The following is a 19,045-nucleotide window of genomic DNA, read 5'->3' as shown; positions in this document are numbered from 1 at the left end:
TCTTCCCCCCCAGGGGTATTCTAGCTGATGAGGTTACAGTGATGATGTCATACCCACAGCAATTAGGCTAAAGTGCTGATGGTGCAATGATGATGTCAAACATGATCTAGCTGATGATGCAGCTCAGAGCGATGATGTCAGTGAGTCTCAGAGTTCTGCTGTCACGCCATGACGACGTGCCCTGCGGTGTGATGTCACACATGCAGGGTTGTGATGTCACACCAGGGGATGAGGTCAGCCCCTGGGAGGGGTTGTCTCAGGGTGATGCTGTCAGGCAGGGGGGACGTGCCCCAGCACTGGGTGGCGCACACTGATGATGTCAGATGCGTGGAGAGACGATGTCATGGTGGCCGGTGCTGTCACACAGCGTGACGATGTCACAGACCCAGGCTCAGCTACCTGGATATGCAGATTTCTGCAAAGCACCACAACGTTCCCTCCTTAATTTAAATATTAATTGGATGCCAGTGGCCCCTGCGCATGCGCCTCGGCGCTTGGCGTAGGGGAGGGAACGAGCAGGGGAAGGTCAAGGCCTGGCTCTGCGTCAAGCGCATGCGCACCCAAGGACCCCAGACCTATTTTCAGGGCGCATGCGAACGATCGCAGGCGGGGCGCGGGGGGAAAGCAACAAGCTATACGCATGCGCACTTACTGAGGCAACGCAACGAAACATCTACGCATGCGTAGCTCGCCCTGGAAGGAGGAGAGGTTATTCTGCGCATGCTCGACCAGATGAGGCGGTGGGCAGGGTTAAAAAAAAATAAATGGGAGTGTGACGCATGCGTATCTCAGCTGGGAAACAGGCGCGGGAAGGTTCTGGGCATGCGCATCCAGTGGGAGGCGGGGCCCCGAATTCTCGCGGGCGCGGCCCCCCGGAAGCCTTCGTGCCAAGTGTGCGCATGTGCGGGCTCCCGAAGAGGAGGAAGGAAGGGTCCTCTCGGCGCATGCGCGTTGCCCCGGAGACGGGAGCCTGGCAGTGAGACGGGGCGGCAGAGCGGCCGCAGGCTGGTTCCGGGCGCGGGGCATTGTGGGATCGCGGCGGTGCCAGGAGACCCAGGGGGGGCCCGGTGAGCTGCGTCTCTCGGTGGCCGCCATATTGGCCTCTCAGCCCCGTGGGGAGCGCCGGGACCCTGGGCCGGGGCCCCCCCCATTGACCCCCCCGGGCCCGGAATCCCCTGGGCCGGGTCCCCCCCATTGACCCCCCCACCTGGGTCCCGGAATCCCCTGGGCCGGGGCCCCCCCTAATTAACCCCCCCACCGGGGCTCCCCATAGACTCACTTGGGCATGGCTGGGCCCCCCACAGAGCCCTGAGCTGGGCTGAGGGAGCCCCCCCAAGACTCCCTGGCGATACCTCTCCCAGCAGGGGCACCCCCATGGCCCTGTAGAGACCCCTGCACCCCCCGGGGACCCTGCCTCGGGGGCTCTGTCCGGCTGCCTGCGCCGGTCAGTCTGTGGGGGGGTCTCAGCCCAGCTTCCCGCCCCGCGCTCGGCGCTGCACAGATGTGCTCTCTGCGCCACCTCCCCCGCCCCCAAATCTCACCCTCCCCTCGCATCACGGCCAAGGGGCCATGGGGGGCTAAAGAAACCTGCCCCTGCGTTGGAGGGAGACGGAGCCTGTGCCCCGGTTCTGTGTGCGCCGCTTGGGGCGGGGGGCGGCGCCTGGGCGCTGGGGCTGCTCTGCTTCCTCTGGTTGCCGTCTTGGGAGCCAGGACTCCTGGGTTCTCTCCCTGGCTCTGGGAGGGGCGTGGGGACTAGTGGTTACAGCGGGGGGGGGGGGGGGACGGGAATTGGGGCGGTGGTGGCGTGAGCCTGGGGTGTGGATGTCTTAGAGGCCTTGTCCCCACAGCGGGCGGCCTCTGGGGCAGGCGACGGCGTGCGCAGCTCCCGGCGTCGGGCTGACCTGGCGGCAGGAGGGGTGAAAGCCCCATGCACCGCGGTGGCTGGGTGGCAGCGTGCCATGGCCCGGCGGAGCGCTCTATCTCCCTGCCGTGGCTGGTATCAACAGCGTTGGTAGCAGGTTGGGGGCGGGGGGCGTTTCTGGCACCTGGGTGACAGAAATCCTAACCGGTGTGTCCGGGAAAGGGTTACAGGACTGCAGGTGGGCAGGGAATGGGGCATGGGGCCTGTCCCGTCTAGGGGGCGCCAGCTCCCATCCAGCCCCAGGGCAGGGACTGGCTGGCTCAGAGGGGTGGGGCATGGGGCACAGGGTCCTCTTAGGGGGTCTCTTTCGTTCCAGTCAGGGCCCTCCTCATTAATCATGTCTCATTCACCAGTGCCCGGGCTCTGATGCGCTAGGTGCTAGGCAGAGTAGCACGGTCCCCAGCCCAAAGTGCTCAGCAGCTAAATCCTCTTGCTAGGAGCTGAGACCTGCTGGTGGCCAGGTGGGGTCAATCTGGAGGGACCCCCCCCCCCCCGGGTTTCTGTGGCTCCGTGTCAGGCGGGCATTATTCTAAGATAGCGAATGTTCGGCCTTTGATGTTTGCTGCTGGCTCAGTGCTGGGCCGAAAAGCCCCAAGTTCAAATCTCACCTTGGAGGGGGAGGGGTGCAGTGCCTCAGTTTCATCTTTGGACTCTCCCATGTGCTGCTGGGGCCGTTCTGAAGGGCAGGGAGTGGGGGTGGGAAGCTCATGAGCCTGCACCAGGGAGGCCCAGCAAGAGAGGGTCCCTGCCCCGCTGAGATCAGGGCCCCGTCGTGCCGGGCGCTGCCCAGACCCAGCGAGAGCAGGTCCCTGCGCCGCTGAGATCAGGGCCCCGTCGTGCCGGGCGCTGCCCACACCCAGCGAGAGCGGGTCCCTGCCCTGCTGAGGTCAGGGCCCCATCGTGCCGGGCGCTGCCCACACCCAGCGAGAGAGGGTCCCTGCGCCGCTGAGATCAGGGCCCCGTCGTGCCGGGCGCTGCCCACACCCAGCGAGAGCGGGTCCCTGCCCCGCTGAGATCAGGGCCCCGTCGTGCCGGGCGCTGCCCAGACCCAGCGAGAGAGGGTCCCTGCGCCGCTGAGAGCAGGGCCCCGTCGTGCCGGGCGCTGCCCAGACCCAGCGAGAGAGGGTCCCTGCCCCGCTGAGATCAGGGCCCCGTCGTGCCGGGTGCTGCCCAGACCCAGCGAGAGAGGGTCCCTGCCCCGCTGAGATCAGGGCCCCGTCGTGCCGGGCGCTGCCCAGACCCAGCGAGAGAGGGTCCCTGCCCCGCTGAGATCAGGGCCCCGTCGTGCCGGGCGCTGCCCAGACCCAGTGAGAGAGGGTCTCTGCGCCGCTGAGATCAGGGCCCCGTCGTGCCGGGCGCTGCCCACACCCAGCGAGAGAGGGTCCCTGCCCCGCTGAGATCAGGGCCCCGTCGTGCCGGGCGCTGCCCACACCCAGCGAGAGAGGATCCCTGCGCCGCTGAGATCGGGGCCCCGTTGTGCCGGGCGCTGCCCAGACCCAGCGAGAAAGGGTCCCTGCCCCGCTGAGATCAGGGCCCCGTCGTGCCGGGCGCTGCCCAGACCCAGCAAGAGAGGGTCCCTGCCCCGCTGAGATCAGGGCACCGTCGTGCCGCGCGCTGCCCAGACCCAGCGAGAGAGGGTCCCTGCGCCGCTGAGATCAGGGCCCCGTCGTGCCGGGCGCTGCCCAGACCCAGTGAGAGAGGTTCCCTGCCCCGCTGAGATCAGGGCCCTGTCGTGCCGGGCGCTGCCCAGACCCAGCGAGAGAGGTTCCCTGCCCCGCTGAGATCAGGGCCCCGTCGTGCGAGAGCTGCCCAGACCCAGTGAGAGAGGGTTCCTGCCCCGCTGAGATCAGGCCCCCGTCGTGCCGGGCGCTGCCCAGACCCAGCGAGAGAGGGTCCCTGCCCCGCTGAGATCAGGACCCAGTGAGAGAGGGTTCCTGCCCCGCTGAGATCAGGCCCCCGTCGTGCCGGGCGCTGCCCAGACCCAGCAAGAGAGGGTCCCTGCCCCGCTGAGATCAGGGCCCCGTCGTGCCGGGCGCTGCCCAGACCCAGCAAGAGAGGGTCCCTGCCCCGCTGAGATCAGGGCTCCGTCGTGCCGGGCGCTGCCCAGACCCAGCGAGAGAGGGTCCCTGCCCCGCTGAGATCAGGGCCCTGTTGCACCAGGTGCGGCCCGGAGACAGCCGCAGGCAGGTTCCAGTGTGCACAGGCAAGGGCTCTGAGGCTAAGGGGCAGTGCTGGGCATCGCCCCCAAGCCAGGGGGGGGCTGGAGGCGGCAGGTTGGGGTTCTGGGCTGTGGCCCCCGCCCCTTGCGCGCTCTGCTCTGCTCTCGTCTCCCAGCGCTGCCTCTCAACCCTCTCTGCAAACCCATTTCCTGCCACTTCCGTTCCTCTAGTGGTGCCCAAAGCCGGCCGCCCCGGGAAGGACCCAGGCCTCCGCAGCTGTGTCTGCCGGCCTGGTGCTTCCCCTGCCCGTCAGGGCGCGGGGCCTGGCCGGGCTCTGGAAGGAAGCTGGCTGCCGCAGGGGTAGGGCTGCGAACGGGGGCTGTGTGGGCGGGAGGGGGGCCGGAGCCTGTTCGTTAGCCTTGCGGCGATGGCTGGAAGCCTCACCCGGGAGGGAGGCTGGCCGAGTAGTGTGGGAGAGCTGGGTGCGAGCGCCGGCTCCGGGGCTGCTGCTGAGTCCACGCTCCGTGTGGGAAACGGGGGGGGACCCTGCCTTCATCTGTATAGATTAGGGCCCAGGGCTGAGCCTTCTCTGTGCAGCGCCCGGCGCGACGGGGCCCTGATCTCAGTCGGGGGGGGGGGGGTCTGTGCAGCACCCGGCATGACGGGGCCCCAATCTCAGTCGGGGGGGTCTGTGCAGCTGCTGGCGCGACAGGGCCCCGATCTCAGTCTGGGCCTATAGATGTTCTAACACGAACAGCAAGGTGAGCGGGGGGCCCGCAGGGCATGTGATGGACGGGCCCTCATCCGTTGCTCCCTCCCACGTGCCATGCTCTGAGAGTTGCTCCCCCATTCCTGTTTATGAGCCGCTCCCTACCCCCAGCCAATGTGGGGCAGAGCCGGTCTCCCCTGCTGGCCCAGGGCTGACCAGGGAAGGGATATTGACCAGCTAGAGCATCCCTCTAGGAAACGAGAGATCTGGGTTCTGGTGGGGGCTGGCTTCCATCCAGCCCCAGGACGGGCACTGGCTGGCTCAGGGAGCTGGGGAATGGGACATGGGGCCTTTCCTCTCTAGGGGGCACTGGCTCTGATCTAGCCCCGATCGAGTTCCAGGTGGGGTGTATCTATGAAGCATCTGGCCAGGTGGGGCCCTTGTTGATGTGTGTGTGTGGGGGGTGGTGGTTCCTGATCTCTCCTGTTGCCCCAACCTCACCTGTCCGGATTTCTAGGGCGGGGTCTGTGACTGACCCACATGGCGCTGAATTCTGGGGGGGCGAACTCTGGGCTCGCAGGGGAGGGGCCTCGGGCAGAAGGGGTGGTCCGGGCTGGGGGCACCCACCGCCCGTGCTGGGATCTGTGGCCGCTGACCCCCCCCTTTCCATCCCCGCCCCGCAGGGCGCCATGTTCTGGAAGTTCGACCTGCACTCCAGCTCGCACATCGAGACGCTGCTGGAACGCGCCGACCTGACGCTGCGGGAGCTGTTGGACGAGGACGATGTGCTGCAGGAGTGCAAGGTGGTGAACCGCCGGCTGCTGGACTTCCTGGTGCAGCCGCAGCACATGGAGGCGCTGGTGACCTGCGTGACCGAGGAGCCCCCCGCCGAGCTGGACGAGCGGCTGCGGTACAAGTGAGGGCCTGCGGATCGGGAGTGAGGGGCGCCGGCAGAGCTGGGGTTGGGGGAGCCCAGGCCTGGGCTAGTAGGGGGCTGCGGGTCGGGAGTGAGGGGCACCATTGTTATGCTTATAAGAAGCACACGGGATCTTTTTCATGGGAAAAGGCAATACCCCGCGTTTATTGAAGATCTAACAATTAGCACATGCATTCAATCACACCGTGAACACACACACCGTCCCGCCAGTCGACGTTATAGTTACCAGTCCAGAGTCGGATCAATCTAGTGGCTAGGTTGATCACGGGTAGGGAGGAGCCGGGTTCTGTCGTTCAGGACACGATGATCCGGGGAAGTCTTGGCAGGACAAACCCAAAGTTTCATGGCAAGGCCCCTTGTTTATATAGTGATTTTTATTTTTATTGGGACCAATGAGTTTTGCACTGTTACGCTGTAATCAATTGGTTGATGAGAGCTTGTTTTCTTAAATTTATTTTTTATTTTTTATTAAGTTTTTTAGGGAGTTATTTTATACTGGTTTTGATCACAGCTATTTTGTCTCCATTCATAGGTGCCTGTTTTATTTTTAGAGTTGTTAATTTGCCCTTTTTTGATATTTTAATAGGGGCGTGTTGCAGCCTCTTGGTGTCCTTGCGTCTGTTTTCGGTACCTTCCTAGACCATTTGGTTTAGCGATGCTTTTACTCTTCTTTTTTAACGTACACGTTTTTTATTTACGCAGAAAACGGAATTAATTTTCACAGAACATTTTGAACAGGAACGTTAAATTGCAGTGCTAAAGAAAACAATCACGGCTTTTTTTTTACTAATTTTAAAATGCGACAAAGTCATCACCCTTAAAGGTCTGTTACTGCCTTGAAATCAGCCCAGACACTGACTTCGGCTGATGCATCTTTACCAAATGGCCCATTAGGCCCGTTCCTTTCTGCTATTCAGAAAGGGTGGTTAGCAGAATATGATCATATCACACACCAATACGTTTAATACATGCTACATTATTACCTCACTTTTCTTCATTCTAAATTATATAAAAATGCTAACATAAAATCTTACTACTACACCAGCAGGGCTGGGGGGGAAGGGCTGGGCTAGCAGGGGCTGCAGGTCGGGAGTCGGGCACCACAGGGCTGCGGGGTGCCCAGGGCTGGGCTAGCAGGGGCTGTGGGTTGGGAGTATGGGGCACCAGCTCCCCCACAGCTGGCTGGTGCTCATGTGCCCCGCCGCAGGTACCCCAGTGTGTCGTGCGAGATCCTGACATCGGACGTGAGCCCCATCACAGATGCGCTGGGCGAGGATGAGGGCCTGCTGCGGCGTCTCTACGGCTTCCTGCAGGGACACGGGGTCCTCAATCCGCTGCTGGCCAGCTTCTTCAGCAAGGTCATGGGCATCCTCATCAACCGCAAGACAGACCAGGTGCGCCGGGTGGCTAGGCCCAGCCTCCCCCTGCCTCAGTTTCCCTTCCGCCTGCCAGCTCTTGGGGTCTGGACTGGCTCTCTCTCCACCTATGTGCAGCGCCTGGCACGATGGGCCCCCAATCCCAGCCAGCGGGTAGGGGTGGGGGGGGTGGGGTGTTACCACAATACCACCAATAGCCTGGCAGCAGCTGGCCCCCTTTGAGCTGTGGAGGGGGTGGCCCCTCTCCCTAGCACCCTACCTCCCAAAGCAGCTGGCACAGGCAGGAGACCAGGCTAGTTGGGCCCAGGGCTATTGGCCGTTGCTGCCCCTCATGAGTGAGACACTCGCTGCTGCTTGCAGGTGGGGGACAGGCTCATCTGGACCCCCCCAGATGTCCTCCAGGCCAGGGCATCGCTGCGGCACGTCTGCCCATCTAGCCTGGCGTCCCGGCTGCGGAGCTTGGGAGCCTGTTCCCTCCTCATCACCCCGAGCAGGAGGCAGCTCAGGCCCCAAAGCTGGATGCCTGGCCACAGTGGTGGGGAGTTCCCCAGGCTAATGGGGCTGGACCGGTCCCTTGCAGATTGTGGCCTTCCTGCGCAAGAAGGACGATTTCGTCAGCCTGCTGCTGCGGCACATCGGCACCTCGGCCATCATGGACCTCCTGCTGCGCCTGCTAACCTGCGTGGAGCAGCCAGCGCTCCGCCAGGACGTCTTCAACGTGAGGGAGGGGTTTCCTGCTGGCCCTGCCCCTTGCCTGCTGGCCCCGCCCCTGGGCACCCACGGCCCCGCCCCTTCTTGCCTGCCCGGCCCCCCCCCCCCATCTCATTTGCTACCCTGGGCCCAGCCCCACGCTCGCCCCTGCCCCTTTGCCCGCATCTCATTGGCAACTCCAGGGCTACCTCAGGTTCAGCAGGGCACTCCATTGGTCAAAGCTCCCTAGGGGCCGTCCCCTCCCCCAGTGACCAGCCCTGCCTGCTGCCCCCCCGGCAGGAAGAAAGTCACAGCTTCCAGCCAGGCTGAGCCAGAGGGAAACCCCCGTGGGGGGGGCACTGGCAGAGCTGTGGGGGAGCCCGGGGCTGGGCTGGGAGGGGGCTGCGGGTCAGAAGTGAGGGGCACCGAGTTGTGCTGTTCCCTTCACAGTGGCTGAACGAGGAGAAGATCGTGCAGAGGTTGATCGAGATGATTCACCCTTCGAAAGATGACAATGTGAGCAGCGTGGCCCCCACCTGGTGGGGGAGGGGCATGGGGGGGGACAGCTACAGGCGGGGAGCTCCTAGCCTCCCCCCCTCTAACCACTAGACCTCACTCCCCTCCCAGATCTGGGGAGAGAACCCAGGAGTCCTGGCTCCCGCTGCCTCCAGCCCCTACTGGCAATGGGGGTCCGTACCTCTAAGCCGGCAGCTCTGGTGGGGCGTGGGCAGAGGGACTGGCCCCGCCTCCCAGTACTTGGCCCCGCCTTTCCCATCGCCCCGGTAACTGGGTCTCTTTCCCCCCACTCCAGCAACATTCCAACGCCTCCCAGTCCCTGTGTGACATCATCCGCCTGAGCCGGGAGCAGATGATGCAGATCCAGGACAGCCCCGAACCCGACCAGCTGCTGGCCACGCTGGAGAAGTGAGTGCAGGGCTGTGGGTCGGGAGGGGGGAGCCCAGGGCTGGGCTAGCAGGGGGCTGCGGGTCGGGTGGGAGGGGCACCGGCAGGGCTGGGGGACGGGGGGAGCCCAGAGCTGGGCTAGTAGGGGGCTGCGGGTTGGGAGGGAGGGGCACCGGCAGGGCTGGGGGAAGGGGGCAGCTCAGGGCCCCCTTGGTTGGAGGGTGGCGTCCTGGCCCTCCCAGTATCAACCCAAGTTAACGATGGCGAAGCAGAAGCCTGAAGCTCCCGGACCACGAGCCAAGGACCCTCACCCGGTGCTGAGACACGGCCCCTCTGGGGTGGGGGGCAGGGCTGGGTCCCCGGGGGATGGGGTGTTTGGGGCCCCCCTCGGCCGGCCCCTCTGACAGGGGTGGGGGTGGGGTGTTTGGGCCCCCCCCGAAGGCAGGAGACGGTGGAGCAGCTGCTGGGGAACATGCTGGCGGACGAGCGGGACGAGTCCGTCATCGTCAGCGGGATCCAGGTGCTGCTGACGCTGCTGGAGCCACGGCGAGCCAGGTGAGGGGGTGGAGCTGGCGGGAGGGGGCGGGGCCAGCCGGCCACCCCGGCCCTGCTCATCCTTTCCTCTGCCCCTGCAGGTCCGAGGCCGGGGGGATGGGCAGCTTTTACTGCCCTCTGGAAGGGCAGCTGGAGCTGGGGCCTCTGGGCTCGGACGGTAGCACCTGCCAGGCCAGCCCCAGCACCCTGCTGGCCCTCAGAGGTTACCTCCGGGACTTCCACCAGCTGCTGATCGAACCCCCGAAGGTAATGGGCCCCCGGACTCCTGGGTTCCATCCCTGGTGCTGGGAGGGGAGGGGGGGCTCGTGGTTAGAGCAGGGTGGGCCGGGAGCCAGGACTCCTGGGTTCCATCCCTGGCGCTGGGAGGGGAGGGGGGGCTCGTGGTTAGAGCAGGGTGGGCCCCCGGACTCCTGGGTTCCATCCCTGGCGCTGGGAGGGGAGGGGGGGCTCGTGGTTAGAGCAGGGTGGGCCGGGAGCCAGGACTCCTGGGTTCCATCCCTGGCGCTGGGAGGGGCGTTAGGTCTGGGGGGGCTGCCCGGACGCCTGGGTTCTCTCGCCTGTGCTAACCCCTGCTCCCCACAGCGGCCGGCCCTGCCGATGTCGTGGGGGCTGCTGGACCCGCCGCTGGGGAACACGCGGCTGCAGGTGGTGAAGCTTCTGGGCAGCGCGCTGGGGGCCGGGGACGCCGGGCTGCAGGAGGAGCTGCTGGCTTTGGGTGCCCTGGGCACCATGCTGGTGAGTGCTGGGGGCGGGGCAGGGCTCAGCCAATGGGATGGTGACGAGGGGCCGGGGCCAACAAGGACCAATCCTGGGGTCAGCTTTTGTGTGAAGTCAGAGCCAGGGGCCCATCTGCTGGGGCGGGACGGCCCGCTCCCTCCCGCCCCCGGGTCAGAGCCAGGGGCCCATCTGCAGGGTGGGGACGGCCCACTCCCTCCCGCCCCCGGGTCAGAGCCAGGGGCCCAGCTGCCCGGGTGTCCTGCCCCCTCCCTACCACCCCAGTTCAGAGCCAGGGGCCCATCTGCGGGGGGGGGGGGGGGCGGCCCGCTCCCTACCGCCCCAGGTCAGAGCCAGGGGCCCAGCTGCCCGGGTGTCCTGCCCCCTCCCTACCGCCCCAGGTCAGAGCCAGGGGCCCATCCGCGGCGGCCCGCTCCCTACCACCCCAGGTCAGAGCTGCCCGGGTGTCCTGCCTCCTGCCCCCGGGTCAGAGCCAGGGGCCCAGCTGCCCGGGTGTCCTGCCCCCTCCCTCCCGCCCCGGGTCAGAGGCAGGGGCCCATTTAGCCTGGTCAGTGCTCGGCTTGTCTGGCGACGGGAATGGGTCGTGCTGAGTGAGGGCAGGAGGTTTCTGAGGGGGCAAGTTTGCTTTGATTTCTGCCCGTTGGTTAGAAGACGAGGCCAGGACGGAAACCCCCGGAGTCCAGCGCCAGTCCCGGATCTGGGAAGGAGATTGTTTCACTTCCCGTCCCAAAGCGGCCAGCTGTACCACCAGCCCCCACCCCAGAGGGGCCCATCTCAGCGCCGGGCAGGATTCCCGTATACCCAGCCCTCCCACCCCACCCCAGAGGGGCCGCGTCCCAGCACCGGGCGAGGGGTCCCCGTGTACCCAGCCCCCCGCGGCTGGGCGCCATAGCCAGGCTGGTGCCCGGTGTCCCCTGCAAGCGCAGTCCTGAGCTCCGTCTCTCTCTCGCCCAGGACCTGTATTTCAAATACACCTACAACAATTTCCTGCATGCCCAGCTGGAGGCGTGTCTGAGCACCCTGCTGCGGGCCGGCGCCCCCCCCGAGGACTCGCAGCCCCCGCCAGACAGCCCCGTCGTCAAGCATGTGAGTGGGGGGGGACCCTTGAAGCTCCTGGGCAGGGGGCGGGCAGCCCAGTGTGGGCAGGATCTGCAGTCGCCTCCTTCCTCTGGGGTTATGATTGGCCCCAGGGAGAGAACCCAGGAGTCCTGGCTCCCAGCCCCCTCCCCGTCTAATCCACTGGACCCCACTCCTCCCCCCAGAGCCGGGGATCGAACCCAGGAGTCCTGGCTCCCAGCCCCCTCCCCGTCTAACCCACTGGACCCCACTCCCCTCCCAGAGCCGGGGATCGAACCCAGGAGTCCTGGCTCCCAGCCCCCTCCCCGTCTAACCCACTGGACCCCACTCCTCCCCCCAGAGCCGGGGATCGAACCCAGGAGTCCTGGCTCCCAGCCCCCTCCCTGTCTAACCCACTGGACTAGATTTCCCTCCCAGAGCCCTGTAGAGAACCCAGGAGTCCTGGCTCCCCCGCAAACCAGTAACCAACGCTGCCTCCTGCTCCCCCTTAGTCAGTGGTGGGTCCCGTCTCTGCCCCGCCCGGCCGTGACCCGCTGCCCCCTTCTCTCCCGCCCCTGCAGCTGCTGCAGAAATGCCACTTGGTGCAACGAATCCTGTCGGCCTGGGAGGAGAACGAGCAGACCCAGTAAGTGGTGGGGGGGGGGGGTAAAGAGCGAGACACCCCGCTACGAGGGGAGCCCAGCCCCCCCCCCCAACCACCAGACCCGACAACCCTCCCAGAGCTGGGGGGGGGGGGAGGGGTGGAGCCCAGCTCTTCTGAGCCCTGTGCTGGGGTGGATGCTGTGAGAGCGCCCCCTAGTGTCCGGTGCTGACTACAGGGGAGAGCTGCCCCCGGCTGAGCCCCCCGCCCCGCTCCCCGCAGCCCAGCGCCGCCCTGGGCTCAGCCCTGCCGGCGGGGTGGGCGCTGCGGTGACGCCCGGCCCTCGGGTCCCGTTGCAGGGCAGCTGGCGGCCGGCGGAGGGGGTACATGGGCCACCTGACGCGCATCGCCAACGCCCTCGCCCAGAGCTCCGAGAAGGGTCCTCACGTCGCCCTCGTGGGGCAGCTGCTGAAAGGTGGGTGCGGGGGGGGGGGGCGCTGGGCCAGCGGGGGGCACAGAACCAGCCCCTTGGCTCCCAGCTCGCTGCCCGGCCTGTGGTGACCCTTAGTAGGTGGTTGGCGGGGCGCCCTGTGCCTGGGGTGTTCCTGCCCCCCCCCCCCCCCGGGACCCATAAGGGGTGGATCGGGGCCGGGGTGCCCTGCGCTGTGGGTGTTCCTGCCCCCCCAGGGCCCATAGGGGGTGGCTGGGGCACCCAGCTCTGTGGCTCTTCCCTGCCCCCGGGGCAGTGGTGTGGAGCTGTGGCAGGGGGCTGCCACCCATGGGGGGCACCATCTCACTCCGCTGCCCCTGCCCTGGCAGAGCTGCCGGAGGAGGAGCAGGAGCGGTGGGAGAAATTCGTCTCAGGGCCCCTGGCAGAGACCAACAAGAAAAACGTGGTGGATCTGGTGAGTTTCCTGCGCCTCACAACCCCCCCCCCCCCAGCCCCACAGGCTGATCCCCCCCCAGGGCTACCCCCACGTCTGTCCAGCTGTCAGCGCAGATACCAGCCCCATGTGCCCACTGGCTTCCTGCCCTGTGCCAAGCACCATGGAAGCCGCGAGCCCGTCTTTACTCGAGCCTCAGCCCCGTCTTGTAGCAGGGAGTTCCGCCAGCTAACGCCCGAGCAATGTCCTGGGGCTCTGTCCCATGTTCTGAGGGACCCACCCAGCCGGTGCTGCCCCCCACTCAGCTGGGAGGTGTCAGGGGGAGGGACGGGACTCGGCCCCGCCCCCCGTGCCATGACCCTAACGAGCCCCATCGCCCCCTGCAGGTGAACATGCACAATCTGCACTCGTCCAGCGACGACGAGGAGAACGACCTGAAGGAGTTCAACTTCCCCCAGGAGGCCGTGCTGCAGCAGGTTGGGTTTGCCCCCCCCCCCCAGAGCCAGCCGCATCCCAGCGCCGGGCAAGGGGTCCCCGGCTACCCAGCCCCCCTGTGCCCGATGCCCTCCCAGCTTCTGTCTGTGTCTGTCCCTCCTCTCCAGGCCTTCGTGGATTACCAGATGCAGCAGGTGACCTCGGCCTTCATCGACCACTTCGGCTTCAACGACGAGGAATTCGGGGAGCAGGAGGAGAGTGTCAAGTGTGTGTCTGCCTGGGAACACCCCCCACTCCCGCCCATCAGCCCCCGCTGCCCCACACTCTGGGGCCAGCCCCCCAGGACACCTGGGCGGACAGACCCGCTGTGGGGGTGCACTGGGGAACAGGGCCCCTACATGGCACCAGATCCACCTTCTCTGCTGTGGGCTGGGAGCCAGGACTCCTGGGTCCCCTCCCCAGCTGTGCCATGACTCCTGTCGGTGCCTGGGACTGGCTCCGCTGCGCCTTTTGGGGTGACCCCACCCCGACTCATTCGCACTAACTTGGGGTTCTGCACAAACGAACCCCGGTGCTTTCCGGGGGGACGCTGAATGTGTGTGTCTAACCCAGCTTCGCACACAGTACCCCATCAGCCCCCTCGCTAACCCCTGCCTCCCTGGGGACCCCCATGTGGAGGGGGGCTGACACCCCATAACCCCCCTCCTTGGCTTCCTGCCTTCCCGGGGACCCCCACGTAGAGCAGTGGGGCAGCATCGCATCAGCCTTCCCCCCCACATGGCCGTGGGGCTGGGGTGCTGGCAGAAGCACGCCCTGCCTGTTGAGCAGAGCCCCTCGGAGTGGGGCACGCCAGCCCCCCACGAGTCCCCCGCCCCAAGCCCCTCTTGGCTTCATGTCTCTGCTTCTCTTTTTCTCTCCACTGCGTCCAGCGCCCACTTCCGCCAGCTCAAGAGGTAACGACCCCTGGTGCCCCCCCTCCCCCCAGGCCCACCGGCGGGGCACACAACAGCAGCCGGACCCCTCCCCATCCCCATTCCTGGGGGTGGGGGGGCGAGAGGAGAACGACCTTTAACCCCCCTGGCCCCGCCCCTTTCAGGAAATCCCGCAATTGGGGACTCAGCTGGGCACAGCTCCAGGCTCCGCGGGGTTAACTGTCCCAGCAGCCCTTGGGGTCCCAACTGCTCTCCCGCCCTCCCCGCCCCAGGTGGCACCCCCTCTCCTAGCATAGTGCCCCCTGGGGGGGGATCGAGGTCTGGCAGCACGGGCCACTGGGGTGGGGGCGTTATCCTAGTCGGGGAGGCCTGCCCAAAGCAGGACTCCTGGGTTCTCTCCTGGCTCTGGAAAGGGAGTGGGGTCCAGTAGTGAAAGCAGGGACGGGGCTGGGTGCCAGGATTCCTGGGTTCTGTCCCCACTTTTGAGAGGGGAGTGGGGTCTAGTGGTTAGAGCGGGGGGGGGCTGGGAGCCAGGACTCCTGGGTTCTCTCCCAGCTCGGGGAGGGGGGGATCTAGTAGTCAGAGCAGGGGGGCTCAGCTGCTGGTCTCTTCCCAATGCATGTGGTGGGGGGTGGCCAGCAGCGCCCCCCGTTTGATGCTGGCTCAGCCCCCTGTCACGCTGTGTTCTCTGTTCCAGCGCCCCCTTCGACAGGACGGGCAGCCTGAGCTTCTCCCTGAGTGCCGATGACGACAGTGTGAGTGCCCTGCCCCCCTCACCACCTTTCCCAGCCCCCCATCACCCCTCTGCCCTGTGCCCTCTGCCCCCCCACATCCCTGCTGTGCCCCATGCCCTTCCCTCACTCCTGCACTGCCACCCCCCCCCCCCGTTCCCAGCTGGCATCATCTCGCTGAGCACCGGTGACAAGAGCATGAATGTTCCCTGGCCTGCCTCTTGCCCGACCCCCCTACGGCCACCCCCTTGTCCCCCAACTCGTCTGTCCCCCCCCCCGCAGCCGGCGCCCTGACTCTCTGCCCCTTCCCCCCAGCCCAACTCCAACCTGTTCGAAGTCTGCTACAAGGAGCGGATCCAGCAGTTCGACGACGACGACTCGGACGGGGAGGACGCCTGGCAGGAGAAGGACCTGGGCTACTCTGGGGGGGGGGCGCAGCCCGCAGGGCCTAGGTACTGGCCCCGAGCGACTCCAGGGGACGGGCACAGGGCCTCCTGTTCTTGTGGGCAGTCAGGATGCCTGGGTTCTCTCCCTGGCTCGGAGTGGAGTGGGGGCTAGTGGTTGGAGCGGGGTGGGGGCTGGGAGCCAGGACTCCTGGGTTCTCTCCCAGGCTCTGGGATAAATACCATGGATGAGCTCATGCATCTGGTCCGGGGGCAGGGAGGGGACGGCATACCAGGGTAGATGGGCCTGTGGCTCTGATCTGGGGGGTGGAATAGGGGATAGATGGGCCTGTGGGTGTGATCCAGGAGGTGGGGAGGGGACAGGATACTGGGGCAGATGAGCCTGTGGATCTGATCCTGGGGGACGGAATACCGGGGCAGAGGGGCCCATGGGGCTGATCCGGGGGGCAGAGGAGGCGGGATACCGGGGCAGAGGGGCCCGGGGGGCTGATCCGGGGGGCAGAGGAGGCGGGATACCGGGGCAGAGGGGCCCATGGGGCTGATCCGGGGGGCAGAGGAGGCGGGATACCGGGGCAGAGGGGCCCATGGGGCTGATCCGGGGGGCAGAGGAGGCGGGATACCGGGGCAGAGGGGCCCATGGGGCTGATCCGGGGGCAGGGAGGAGGCGGGATACCGGGGCAGAGGGGCCCGGGGGGCTGATCCGGGGGCAGGGAGGAGGCGGGATACCGGGGCAGAGGGGCCCGGGGGGCTGATCCAGGGGCAGGGAGGAGGCGGGATACCGGGGCAGAGGGGCCCGGGGGGCTGATCCGGGGGCAGGGAGGAGGCGGGATACCGGGGCAGAGGGGCCCGGGGGGCTGATCCGGGGGCAGGGAGGAGGCGGGATACCGGGGCAGAGGGGCCCGGGGGGCTGATCCGGGCCCATTCTCTCCCCACGCCAGGAGCTGCGGCAGCACAGACAGCGAGGGGAGCCGGGACTCGGAGGAGGAGGGCGAGGAGGAAGACGCTGGCGGGGGCGTGGAGGGTGGAGGTGGCGGCGGCGAGGCTGAGGGTAAGACCCCAGTGGAGAACGGGGTGAATCCAACAGGACGGGGGGGAGCCCCGGAGCCAGAGGATGGGGGCAGAGGCTGGCCCTGGGGGTGTCTGTGGGGTCTAGGTAATGTATGTAAACTCAATGGTGCATATTCATTAAATATGCAAATCAAGGCCTCACTTCCCAGCTGTCTGGTGGTGGCCAGCCTGAGCCACGGCGCCTGGTGAGTGCCCGGGTGTCGCCCGCTGGCACCAGGGAATGGGAGCAACAGGCCGCTGCCCGGCCCTGACCCCGCTCTCTTCTCTCCCTTCTCAGGTGCCAGCCCTGACCCGCTGCCTGCAGAGCCCCCCGCTCTGCCCCCCGACAGCGCCGGGGTGGACACCGGAGTGGCCGCGTGGGACAGGCCCGGCTTGGACGCCTCCCGCCCCCCCACGGAAGGGAGCTGGGCCCTGTTTACAGACACCCCCTCAGTGCAAACCAGGTGGGACCCAACTCCCTCCACCCCCTGCAGGGCGGGCTTATCTTCATTGGCCTCTCGGGGCCGGGCTGGCACGAGCTGCTGTGGAAGACGGGATGCCGGGGTCGGTGGGCCCGTGGCTCTGGGCTGGGGAGGGGGTCGGTGGGCCCGTGGCTCTGGGCTGGGGAGGGGGCAGGAGGCCGGGGTCAACGGGCCCGTGTGGGAAGGTCGGGGTCGAAGGGCCTGTGGGTCTGGGCCGGGGAGGGGGCGGGAGGCCGGGGTCGATGGGCCCGTGGGTCTGACCCAGTTGGGGGCGTATTTCCGCAGCTCTGCCCAGGGACCCCACCCTCAGGAACCGACACGTAGCAATGTATCTTCGGTGGGAGGTGAGTGTCACCGTGGCAACCTGCCCCCCCCCCCCCCAGCACTGACCCCCAGGTCTTCCTCTGGGGCGGGCAGGGGGATGGATCTTGGCCCCGTAGGTCTGGACTGGGGCTGGGCGGGGGGTGGTTGGGCCCAAGGGGCTGAGCTAAGCAGGGGGAGGGTTGCTGGGCCCATGGATTTGACCTGGAATGTGGGGAGGGGATCTGGGCTGTGGGGGGCGGATGGTTGGGTCCGTGGGTCCGAGCTAAGTGTGGGGAGGGTTGCTGGGCCCACGGGTCTGAGCTGGGGGAGGGAGGGGGGTGGCTGGGCCTGTGGATCAGGGCGGGGGTTGGGCCTATGGGGTTGAGCTGTGGGGGCGATGGGTGGGAAAGAACGTCCGCGTTGGCGGGCCCCTAACACCCCCACTCTCCAGCAGCCCCCCCGGAGCCCCCCCGAGCGGGATCGCCCTGCGAGAGCAGTGAGCCGGCGCTGAATGGCCAATCGGCTCGCCTGCCCGGCCCCGCCGCAGCCAGGCCAAAGTAAGGCCGGGAGCAAGAGGGAGGGGCCAGCGTGGGGGGCCAGCACCCGTGGGGTGGGGGGGGAAGGGCTCCCTCGGACAGGGCTGAACCCTGGGCTGGGGGTGGGGCTTGTGGGGCGGGGGAGGAGCCAGCCTTGGCCCTGCCCCTCACCCAGGTAACTGCCCTGGGAGGGAGGTCACTTGGCTGTGGGGTTTGTGTGGTGGGGGAGGAGCCAGCCCTGGTCCCACCCCTCAACCAGCTGTCTTCTCCCCCCCCCCACCCAGCACGGAAGGGGCCCCCCTATCTACCTCTGATGTCAACCAGCGGCTCCCGGGGGCTGCAGACGCCCCGAAGGCGGAGAACGGCTCCCCCCAGAGGCAGCAGCAGCCGGCAGCCAGGTGAGCCCTGACCCCCCCTCCCCACCCAAGGAGCACTCAGCCAGGTTGGGGGGGTCAGCTCAGTGGGGGGCTGTTTGGAGGGAGGGCCTCAGTTGGGGGGATCCCCCTCAGGATCTGGGGGGAGGGCTCAGCCTGTGACCTCATCAAATCCTGTGCATGGCGGGGTGTTAACTTGGCCTAAGCTCAACCCGCCCCCCTGGCTGGGGAGGTGGGCCCTGGGTTGCGGGGGGGGTCTCCGATTTGGGAATTGGGGGGGCAATGGGATTGAGTGATGACCCCCCCTTGTCCATCTCTCTCTCCTCCCCAGATAAAGCTCACGGAGGGCGCCTGGGGAAGCTGCTGATTGGGGGGGGCTGGAGGGAGCCCCCCCTCCCGGAGCCCGGCCCGCCCAAGGAGAGCCCTTTCCCATGCGGGGGGCAGCATAGGACGGGGCGGCACAGTCCCCCCATCACAGGATGCTCATGGCAAGATGGCTGAGCCCCCCTCCCCCAGGGAGGCTGCTGTGAGCCCCCCGGGACGGTCCCCCCCCATTTTTGCACTGAAATCTGCAGCAGGGCGACAGAATTAAAAGCGAATCGTTCGGAGAAGTGACTCTGGAAAGCACTAACCCTGGCCCCCACTTCTCATGCCGGCCCCCCACTGGGCTTCCGGCCCCCCTCAGTTAGCCCCCCCATTCTGCTCCAGGGGGGCTGCCCCTCTGCTTCCCTGCTCCCCCTCCCCCACAGATTAGCCCCTCCACAGCCTGCCCTTGTCTTCCCCTTCTGCTCCCCTGGGGGGCCAGGCATGGGAACGGGGGCCCTTCCCCACACAGATTAGATTTTAACCCCCATCCCCACTTCCAGCATAAGCACAACCCCAACCCAACCCCTGCCCCCCCTTTCTGTGTCTGGTCCAGGGCCTCAGCCAGGAGCGGGGTTCTGCCCCCCAGAGCCCAGCTCAGCTGGGGTGGGGGGGAAGAAATGCTGGAGGGAGTGGGGAGGGCAGGGGGCGGAGGGTAGACATGGGTGGGTGGGACTAGGAGCTGTTGGGGGTGTGGTCAGGGAGTGTTGGGGGTGGGGTTGGGCATAGGTAGGTGGGGCCGGGGGGGGGTTAGAGGCTGCTGGGGGAGGGGCACTACAAGGCGGGGCTGGACCTCAGGGCTGTGGGACAGGTCTGTGTCCGTCTCCCCCCCCCCCCCCAGCTGGTTCTACGATCCTTTTAACCTCATGTTTTCCGCTCCCCTTGTTATTTATTTCCCTGGCCTGGGGGGCT

The 19,045-nt window shown here is 66.9% G+C and overlaps 1 protein-coding gene across 3 annotated transcripts; it reads left to right on the top strand.

Moving 5' to 3' along the window:
- The first annotated feature begins 927 nt into the window (after positions 1–927).
- PPP6R1 (protein phosphatase 6 regulatory subunit 1) lies at positions 928–18,770 on the top strand. Of its 3 annotated transcripts, none has more exons than XM_077840318.1 (24): positions 928–1,067; positions 5,473–5,705; positions 6,934–7,120; positions 7,683–7,820; positions 8,243–8,308; positions 8,604–8,716; positions 9,137–9,250; positions 9,331–9,496; positions 9,833–9,985; positions 10,940–11,071; positions 11,623–11,687; positions 12,002–12,117; positions 12,462–12,547; positions 12,913–13,002; positions 13,129–13,226; positions 13,891–13,914; positions 14,591–14,648; positions 14,940–15,076; positions 15,967–16,076; positions 16,374–16,539; positions 16,843–16,901; positions 17,315–17,417; positions 17,681–17,794; positions 18,102–18,770. In XM_077840318.1, exons 2-24 carry the CDS (start codon positions 5,479–5,481, stop codon positions 18,103–18,105), a joined length of 2,526 nt encoding a protein of 841 aa, XP_077696444.1. In that variant the 5' UTR covers positions 928–1,067; positions 5,473–5,478; the 3' UTR covers positions 18,106–18,770. The 3 variants fall into 3 exon arrangements, with proteins under 3 accessions (XP_077696444.1, XP_077696443.1, XP_077696445.1); XM_077840317.1 differs by having other exon boundaries at positions 17,312–17,417; XM_077840319.1 differs by lacking the exon at positions 13,891–13,914 and having other exon boundaries at positions 17,312–17,417.
- Positions 18,771–19,045: the final 275 nt, after the last annotated feature.

This window comes from Eretmochelys imbricata, chromosome 23, assembly GCF_965152235.1.
Source record: "Eretmochelys imbricata isolate rEreImb1 chromosome 23, rEreImb1.hap1, whole genome shotgun sequence".
Taxonomy (NCBI): Eukaryota; Metazoa; Chordata; order Testudines; family Cheloniidae; genus Eretmochelys; species Eretmochelys imbricata.
Note: the sequence above shows the minus strand (reverse complement) of the source record. Positions and strands in the feature narration are given on the sequence as shown.